The 10,536-nt window shown below is 34.1% G+C and overlaps 1 protein-coding gene across 1 annotated transcript; it reads right to left on the reverse strand.

Moving 5' to 3' along the window:
- Positions 1-338: 338 nt before the first annotated feature.
- On the reverse strand, positions 339-6,431 carry LOC112511414 (serine/threonine-protein kinase STY13-like). Its single transcript, XM_025117020.1, has 6 exons — positions 6,006-6,431; positions 4,543-4,664; positions 2,249-2,445; positions 1,395-1,569; positions 1,044-1,178; positions 339-685 (listed from the first exon to the last, which is right to left on the reverse strand). The coding sequence occupies exons 1-6, from the start codon at positions 6,325-6,327 to the stop codon at positions 479-481; spliced, it is 1,158 nt and encodes a 385-aa protein (XP_024972788.1). The 5' UTR covers positions 6,328-6,431; the 3' UTR covers positions 339-478.
- Positions 6,432-10,536: the final 4,105 nt, after the last annotated feature.

Genomic DNA, 10,536 nt, shown 5'->3' on the forward strand with positions numbered 1-10,536 from the left:
ATTGTTTCATATAATACTTAATGAAACTGTTTCATGTATTTCTCTAAAATTAAAATAATGAAGATGATAACATCTATGATTCACCCTCCACAATAAAAATGATTAATCAACCTCTCATAATTACAAAAAAATGAATAAAATGAAAAATTATGATTGGTTGAATGAAGTTTGCACGGTTTGTACAAATTGAGTGGTTTGCATTTGATCGTTCCCCTATACACGTATATATGCATTGATAAGAATGAAGTGATTTTAGAAAAATATTTAGCTTTTGTAAGACGTTTAGACCTAATGCAATAAGAATTAAAAGGATGGAAACTAATAAAAAAATAAAAATAAAATAAAAAATAAAAACTTTACATGATCCAAAGAAAGCAATATGTAGCACAGGAACATCATCTAAATATCATTCCCAGTTTTAGGAATTCCCAAATTTTCTACTATTCATTTTTCAAAAACGGATCGAATTCTTCGAGTTTCACGGGCCTCGATGCTTACGGAAACAGAGACAACCCTGAGGTTGATCCCCCGGGATCATTCCCCCGCCTTTCGATGTGTCGATGGCCTCCAACAACGTCACCACTTCATCCATCTCCGGCCGTTTGTCGGGATTTGCATCCCAACATCGCTTCATCACATTAGCAAGAGAGCTCGGGCAACATCTTGGGATTTCCGGTCTCAGATTCTGCACGTTTTTTTACTACTTTTAGACCCACAAGTCCGTACGAGACAGTATTGGACTAGTTATCAAATGTCTAAAATACCCTTCAACAACAACAAAAGAATCTAGTATGAAGAAATAAGTATGATCACACTTTGATGATAATGTTTTCATTAACCAAACAAACTTAGTAAAATAAATACCCACCTTTACCCTTAATTATGAAATTGAGAAATTCATTATTCCCTCTATGATCAAGGATAAAAGTGTCATTTAGTTTACTAAAAATGTGTAATAATTACAAATTATTAAAACTGTGTCTTTTTCATTATGGACATTTATTTTGGAACGTAAGGAGTATAGATCTTGAAGGAGGTTATACCTGACGAACAACAGCTGAAGTCACTTCTGAGAAACTAAGGTCGGGGTACGGCATATCGCAACAATATATTTCCCACAAACAAATTCCGAAACTGTAGACGTCGCACTTCCTATTGTACGGGTTACCATTGAGAACCTGCAATTTTCCCGATTCAAAGAATGACCGAAAACAATACAAGAGTAACCAAAAAATCATTGGCCCAGCAGTATCAGGTTTACCTACAGATTCCCGCCTTCTTGTAGGTCAAGGATTCAAGTCGAGTGTGTAAGTTTTGGCATAGATAAATATTATATACTTGAAAAGGAACAACCCCAGTATTCAGGTCTGAGATTATGATGATTTTGTGCATACCTCAGGGGCCATATAGCCGAGAGTCCCTGTTTCCCCCGTCATGTCATTAGGGTTTGAGGCTTCAACACGAGCAACACCAAAATCAGCGATCTTAATCGTTCTACTTTTGTCCAACAGCATATTTTCAGTTTTCACGTCTCTGTGTACGATCTTTTGAGAGTGCAGGTAGCTTAATCTAAGTAAAAAGTCCATTTATTATGAGAACCCCGTGAGCAACAAGTACACACGCATAAACGCTATCACAAAATTCCTCCCTCTGTTCCAAAAGAAAATTAAAAAGAGACAGGATACACTTTGACACAGAGTGCGTTTGGTACGCAGACCGGACGAGACTGGGCGCGTGAGAGTGAGGCAAACAGGTGAAGAAAATGTGGAACTTTTCAGGGTTTTAATTTAACATGGATAAGTTAGTAATTTACCAATTTTTGTCCCGTCTCCCTAATTTTTGTTCCACCTATTATGGTGGGACAAGAGGTCCTGTCCTGTCCTGTCCCACTATAATAGTTGACCTAGAAGTCAACTATTGTCAAAGTGTACCTATATTAGAACAAATAAAGTCCTCCCTCCGTCCCAAAATATGTGTCCACATTTTTATTTAGTTTGTCCTAAAATAAACGTCACACTTTCATAAATAAGTGATTGTTTTGCAATTCTTCCCTTGATTATGAACAAGAGAGAATCATTACTCCCACTGTTATTAGAAGTACAATTGTCATTTAGTTAACTAAAAGGTGTCATGATTACACATTTTTAAAAAAATGTGTTCCTTTTTCGTTGTGGACATTTATTTTGGGACAGAGGGATTACAATATTAAACACGAGGGATTTCAAGATTATGAAGGGTAAATAAATACCCTCTTGAAAGATCAAGTGCCATTTGAACGACAACTTTGAAAGCGAGCTTCTTTCTTCTGTTCTTTATAAGGTAATTCTTTAAGGCACCGCCAGGAAGATATTCCACGACGACACAACAGATGTTACTTGGCATTCCAATTTGACCGTTTTCCGTTTGTACACTTAGCTCTGAAGAACCCATTGTCGCACCTATGAACTGCAATTCAACATGGTGGGTGATTTCCGGCATCAGTACATGAATAATTATGTAACCATCAAATACAACCCACATATGCAGCTTTAGATGAAATCTAAGGGTTTTGATCACGATAATCTACAATTTATACAGAATTTAGAAGTCGTGTGCTTCTTGAAACGATATTATTAGTCGGGTTATTTAGTTAAATGAACCTCCGGAGAAGTGTTCTTTAAAATGCATGACCTTCTAACAGGTTTTTAGGCATTCTTGTCTATGAAATTGGCATTCCTCTCTTAGGCAGTAGCAGTCTCACACCTGTTAGAAGATCATGGATTTAAAAGAGACATTGCTAGAAGGTCATTTAACAAAAGGGCCCACAATTAGCTCAAACGTTGTCAAAAATCGATTTTTGGCACGCTTTGGGTTCGAGTTCCACACTTAGGGGTTGCTCAGTAAATTGAGACAGCATTAAAGTGAGGTTTCTTGAGCCTTCAAACAGAAACTATGAATGCCCTCGGGACAAGCTCTGTTTCATGCTACAAGGAAAATAAGCTTCACCTGAATTGGTTTGTATACCATGGGAAACAATACATTGTAAAAACAACCACTCTACTCTTTGAGTAAAAAGTCAGGTCTGCATACATCTAACCGTTCCCTAACCCACCTCCAGATGGAATATACTGTGCTCGTTTGGTTTGATTTTGGTTTACTATATGGGAAACCATACATTAAATATAACAAGCTATGTTCTAAAAAGTAAGTGCACAAAATATCTGTTATAGGTCCCTCCAATAATGACAAAGATGGGAAGTCTTTCGAACAAAATCAGCATCAACTAAGCTTTGTAGCAATGATAAGTGGAAAGTATTAAAAGGTTGCCAAAAAAGTAAAAACGTTACAATTCCTGTGTGACAAAACAGAATTTGTTGCAACGTCCATGACACAAAGGGGGTATAAGAAAAGAAGACACATTTTTGTGTGCTTAACAACAAAGTTGAACAAAAAAAAAACCCTTCAAACTATAAACCGAAATTAATCAAAACAAAATTTGATATTACGTGATATAAAGAATCACCTGCTCTTTGGATTTCTACACAAGTGGCACGTTGTTTTAATAAATAGTGAAAATCTTTACGCAAAAGTCAAGATTGTTTTAAGAAACAACCAAGATCCTCAACTCATATAAAGGGCCATTAAGCACCACTAAACTACAATCGCAAATGAAACTATATTAGGATCAATAATCACATGCATACAAGTCAGGGGAGGCGGAGTCTTCACAAAAACAGCCTCTCTACCCTTAGGATACAGGACATGCCTGCATATATCCCAACCCCAAACCCTACTTTCGAGTAGGATATAATGGGTTTGTTTAGTTTGGTAATAATCACATACACAGATCAATAGTTGCAGAATGTTTCCTACATCCAAAATCATCTCTCTTTATTATATAATTCATGAATTCGGCATCACATACAAATAGGAACGTGGTCGCCTTCCATAACAACAATTCAGACAAACAAGGGATGTGACATGAAAAGTGGTGTTTTAACTCAATCCGATCCCATATTAACTTACATTTTCAACTTAAGATTATTCATATCCTGAATACCCGATTATCCAGCATTAATGGTCAACAAACCAATAGAAGGTTCTGGGACAAGGGTTGAAGTACATGCCACAAATCATATCCTTCTTTAACATTTCCAATTCTGAAGTATCCGAGAGTGCATTTGGCATGCAGACAGGACTGGACGAGAAAGAGAGACATAGACAGGTGAAAGAACTCGGGAAGGTTTTAGGGTTATAATCTAACAGGTGTAGTTTAGAATTCGTCAATCTTGTCCCATTTCCCCAATTTTTGTTTCAAATATTTTGGTGGGACAGAAAAAAATGCATTTTTGTCCGTCAGGTCTTGTCATGTCCCGGTCTAATCTTGTACCAAAAGTGGGACAAGAAGTTATTGTACAGTCTTGTCACATATACTATCCCACATACCAAACACACCCAAAAGACACAATCTCTAGCTTTTATCAGCAAATGCATATACAATTAAACTTAAAAGATGCATATGCATACGTTCAAGAGGGAAGTTTTAAAGAATTGAAATATGACCTTTGTGACATTAGGATGATCAAGCTTATGCCAAACCGCCACTTCTTGTGTAAATGCTGCCCTTAAAGATTGTATTTCGGCTTCCGTCCTGTGGCCCTCTTCCCCCCAGTCCAGCAATTTCACTGAGGATGACAAGAAAGCCATAGAATATTAGCTTACTTGATTAAATTATATGAACAACCCATCTTTAAAACTGTCCTAATTTACAAATTACCATTCTTGTTTTGAAATAAAGCTATGGATTATAGGCAACGGTCAAGACTTAGAAAATAATGAGGGTATCTATAAGAGAGTGATGTGTATGTGTGTGTGTATATATATATATATATATATATATATAGAGAGAGAGAGAGAGAGAGAGACTCAGGTCAGAGGAAAACCACAAAAAAGAAAAACTAAGGAACACCCTAATAACCAACCATTTATTTGTCCGGTATACACATGTGCATAATAGTAATTGAAAATCTTTTTTGGTTTCTATGCACATGTGCATAAAGCTTAGCGGACAACTTACTTTTATACACATGTGCATACCAAACAAATGAATGGCTACTAGGATGTTCCTCAGTTTTCCATTTTTAGCGGGAGGTTGAAATAAGAAGGTTAAATATCACGAGAAGATAACAAGGGAAGGTTAAGAGAAGATCCATATGTGAATCAATGAAAAAATGGGGATTGAAGATGCATATGTAAGCCAACGTTACAAATTACTCATATGGGTTCGCATTCCACCTTCAAATAGATTCTTTCGACCATATGAACCTTCAAATAGATTCTTTCGACCATATGAACCTTCAAATAGATTCTTTCAATGATTCACATTTGAACCTTCGTTTCTTACCTTTTCACGATATTTAGCCAACTTATTTGAACCGACACATACACACACACACACACACACATATATATATATATATATATTATTAAAGTAAAAGATTATATTAATTGAATTCAATAAAGTTGAGGCTGAGATCCTAATTTGTAGGCGTAAATTCATACAATAAAAGCAAATAGAAATATTATTATTATAGTATTGTATAAAAACAGGTTGGATCACATGAAAGTCAGAAGGACAACATCATCAATCGAAGTTACTGGTATCACCTGTAGAAATTTTCAAAACCTTATCCGTGTAGGTCACGGATTACATGTTGAACATTTTCACTTTAGCAATTACACAGAAATCAGCCACCACCATTATGGAAAGAAAAAATAGCGATTCATTTGAAACCCCTATTTGGATTTCATGCTTTTTTAACTTGGTAGAAAATATTGAAATTATTTCAAAACATGGATTCCAATCCTCAATGTTGGAGATAGATGCGATTTTCAGTATTAAATATTGCAAAATTAATTAACCAAACGTAAACCCAGTAAAGGAAATCGAGTAATTTGATGTAAAAATACAAAGAAATGCGCAAATGAGAAGTGAAAGCGGAAAGTTAGGGTTAGGGATTACTGACCGGCGACGTCGATGCCGTCGTAGACGCCACGGTGGACAGTGCCGAAAGTCCCACGAGCAAGGATACCTTTGATTAAGAGCTTAGAAGGGTCGATCTCCCACTCCTGCCTTTCCTTCTTACTAGTTGCAGTACCCTTAGACGGTGGCATGACGGCGGAAGCAGCGGAGGCAGCGGTGGCGGAATCTTCAAACTCCGGTTGCTTTTTCTTGTTCTTTTCCATTGTCCATGCTCTGTTTAGATGCCTCTCAAGCTGTTCATCTAAACTCTTCAGATCAATCTGATCTGCCCTTACAAATCCATCATTGCTGTTGTTCTCCTTCATCTTTTCCGATCAACTCGTGAAATCAGAAAGCTATTTCAGTGAGTGAAACTGAGTTTTTCCGGCGATTAATTTCCCCCCTTTTTAATACAACGGGTTCCACGATATCCAATCGGTAAAAGATTTAGGGAGGGAGGTCTATTCTTATTGTATCGAGTAAAGTTACAAAAATGGTCCCTTGACTATAAACAAATGTCAATTTTTGTCTTTTAGTTTTTTTAACCTACATTAACGGTCCCTACATTTAAAATGCATACAAAAATAAGATAAATTAGAATCGCACAGTACGATGAAAGTTGTAAGCTTTATTCGAGGGAAGTTATTGTCTATCGTTGGCCTCTATGGTATAATCAGTCAGGGGACCAAAGAGACAGTGGTTTACCCTACGACGGATATCAACAGTTCAAGTTCGTTTATCTTCAACTCTTCCAAAATAAAATATTTACAAATTATTATAAAAAAACTCATCGAATATGATTATGAACATTAAATAAAAGAGTAAACTTCATATCTGGTTCCCTAACGTTTGCCAGTTTCAATAAATATCGTCTTTAAAACTTTGATAACTTAGATCTGGTCTCTTACGTTTCACAACAATTTTGGTCTTTCAATCTAATGACCGTTAAGTTCTTATGTTAAGTCCAGGTAAATAAGGGGTATTTTGATCATTTTTCTTAATGTTCATTAGTTTTTAGATTTTTCATTTAACAGAACTTAATAAAAAAGTTCAAGGTCATTAGATGAGGGACCAAACTGTTGTAAAATGATAAACATGAAGGATCAAATATGAGTTTTTTGAAATTTAAGGACGATAACCGTTAAAAATGATAAATGTTAAGAATCAAAAGTGATGTTTACTCCTAAATAAAATTATGTTTTTTGATTTTTATTTTTATTTTTCATATTTTAGCAAGTATAATGATCAACTTAATAGAATAACGAGTATCCATACTATATTATAAAACATTTGACAAAAACTCTTAAAAATAATTTTTTATGCATGAAGTACTGTATATTGATGCATATTACTTAAAATTCAAGATTACAAGTAAGTTATGCATAAGTACAACTTATTAAAGCTCCATGTTTGAATTTGTGTAACTAATTGCGCATAAACATAATCAAATAAAAGATAAATATCTCATTTTAAAAAATAAAAAATTTAAAATCTATTCGGTCATTTTTATGTGTAAAGAACATGTCGTGTTGGAAATTATATGATTGTCAACATCATGTATATTTTGATGAAAATGGTAAATCAGTAAGATTTGACTGTTAAATGAATAAATACCGTTGATATCATATAGATTGATTAAAATCTTAGATTGTATGAGTAAATCAAGTATGCCCCTTTACCATTTATATTACGCCCCCACTTGAAACACACTTGTTGCATATTTTTTTCAACTTCAGGTCATCTCGACTCTGATATCGCGAAAATGAATGCATCCACATTGATAATAACTTGTACACGTAATTAATCATAAATTTTATTCTACTTTCAACAGTAATATAAAGATGGCAATGCGACTGGCATACCTTTTTCAATTTGACAAGTCATTAATTAATTACGTCAAAAAACAACAAATATATATATATATATATATATATATACATAATTCTTATCAGTTATAATAATATACATAGAACGTTAATAAAACTTCAGTTAATTTTCTCCAAAACCAGTTATTACATAATAAAAGCAAATATGAACTACTCGTCATAAAAAAATTCACGATTACGAATCGATGATATTGACACGTTGTTTTTTAGCATTAACCAACTCCCACGCTAAATTTTTACCTCTAAATTCTTTCATTTCTCAAGTAAACATAATAATCTTAACCTTTTAAGTTTCAATTTCGACTTTTTTTTTTATTAACCTGGATATTCAACCCGTTATGCAACCCAACTAATTATAGGGCGACCACCCGTTTTGCAGATAGTCCCGAGTCACCGCATTTGAACCTCCGTGGCCACAAGAGAATTTTTATTCTTCATTGGATTTGAACCTGGGACCTACTGTTACTTTTTACCTTTGGAGTCAAGCTCAAACCAATCGGGCACCACCCTTGTGGTTAGCAACCTTCTAGTTGCATCGTTGCACGTTTAGCAACCTTCTAACATTTTTTGTTGTTATATGAAATCGAACTGATATGTTCAATGACGATCTTCACACAAGGGTGGACCTACGAAGCTTTGATCGGGTCGCGTCTGTTATGGAAAAATCATAAATCCACCATTGTTTTTTTTTACATAACTATATATCTTTCGGTAAAAATTTGTATTATGTAACTTGAATATTAAAACATAGTGAATATAATTTAGAAATATTAAAATTAAATGTTTTAAACTAATAAAATATTTTATAATTAATATTTATAATTAAATAGATATTTGGAATCTTTGTAAATCAAAAAATCAAGGTGTGTTTATTTGAACAAAAGAGAAGTGTCATGTTGGCACATGGAAATGCTTCAACCAGAACATGTACTCATGGCCCACTTTGCTTACATCCCCCACCCCCCAAAATCCACTATTTTTTTATTTATTTTTTCTCAATTATTAGGGATATTAATAATTTAAAACTACTTTATATTTATATATATATATATATATATATATATGTATAGGGATAGGTTCGTTTGAAAATCTGATTTCCATTGCATACTGGGGAACTAACAAGTGTGTGTCACATGTCCACGATATTCATGACATATTCATCATGAATGTTGTAAAAAGTTTATGTCCATTGGCGCATTTTACGCTCTCGTTTATCTCTCGATTCACAACAGAAAACAGGTTCACAACCAACTATCCTCTCTCTCTCTCTCTCTCTCTCTATATATATATATATACACACACACACACATAGGCACGGGAATGGGGTAGGGACCTCGATTCTCATCTCCATCCTCGTTCCCATCCCCACCCTAGTCGGAGAATATGATCACATTTTCATCCTCATACCCAACGGGAAACAAGGATCTCCAACAGGGAAATGGGAATTTTTTTTCCTGTTTATGTCAGCATTTATAAATCAAATATACGAGACACCATAAAACGTTTAAATCTCACACATTGCCGATAAACCTAAAATCAAAAGGAATTTAATTTAACTAGAAAAAAAAATCACAATATCATATAACAATTAATAACCTAAAACCAAAAGAAATTCAGTTTGATCTAAGAAAACTTAACGTCACAGGTACAAAGCATATTGAGTAATACAAAACCATATCGAGTAATTGTATTTTGACTTGACATCCAAAATATTAATATTAACATAAAAAAAGTTAACAATTTTAGATAATAAAAAACCTAGTTAGAAAATAGAAAATTATGAAATACCGATTTAGTTGAAATAAATAATGTATATATAATATTTATTAATTAATGTGTATATATAAGGAGTACGGGGCGGGGCAAGGAGTGTGACACCTGTCCTCATCTCCATCCCCGGTTTGAAACAAACGGGGATACCCGTCCCCGATCAGAACAGGTGGACCGGGTTCCCCAACGAGCCAAGACCCATTTCCATGCCTATATATACATGCATTAAAGAAAACAACTCGTACCAAATCCAAATTGTTCTATTATGATACAAAATCAAACTTGTTCGTTCAGTTCAATGAGAATCAAATTTCCTATTTGACGATTCAAGCGTAGTACAAATAGTAACGATGTTAGGAAGTCGCGATTATGCGAACGTGAAGGGGTGTACTAGGTTTTATCGTATAAGGTTGTTTAACTAACTCGTGTTCCTCAAATGACTTCGCCAAACGTGAAGATCCTTTTCAATTTGACTACTCACGAACACTCATAAAACTAGTATCTACAAGTGTATGAATTAATTTTTTTTTTCTAGATATACTTTTGATAGAAAAAAAGTCGTTATTTTCATCAAATATCACATGTGATATCTAAAATCAGTTCATATGGGATAAAGGTAGATATTTTTGTTAATCATATGTAATTATGTATATACTAGAAGCGTACTCGTGCAATGCAGCGAGATACATCGTGATTTTAATATTTTATTTTATTTTTTATCTCAGTCGATGTTATAATATGGTTTTATGTGATTTTGAGAAAGGATGATGTTTTTATTTTTAAATAAAATATATGTTTGAAGATATCATAAAAATTTGACAAAAATATATCGATATTAGTATCAAATTAACTATTTGAAATTCCTCATTTTTTTGTATA

Source organism: Cynara cardunculus, assembly GCF_001531365.2.
Source record: "Cynara cardunculus var. scolymus isolate 2C chromosome LG 4, CcrdV1, whole genome shotgun sequence".
Taxonomy (NCBI): Eukaryota; Viridiplantae; Streptophyta; class Magnoliopsida; order Asterales; family Asteraceae; genus Cynara; species Cynara cardunculus.

What these genes read in the sequence shown, in the direction of transcription:
- LOC112511414 (XM_025117020.1), bottom strand. Translation starts at nt 6,327, where the DNA reads ATGAAGGAGAACAACAGCAATGATGGATTTGTAAGGGCAGATCAGATT. An exon ending in CGACGGCATCGACGTCGCCG is followed by an intron (nt 4,665 to 6,005) that starts GTCAGTAATCCC and finishes TGTCATCCTCAG; the next exon opens with TGAAATTGCTGGACTGGGGG. An exon ending in TCGGCTATATGGCCCCTGAG is followed by an intron (nt 1,179 to 1,394) that starts GTATGCACAAAA and finishes GGAAAATTGCAG; the next exon opens with GTTCTCAATGGTAACCCGTA.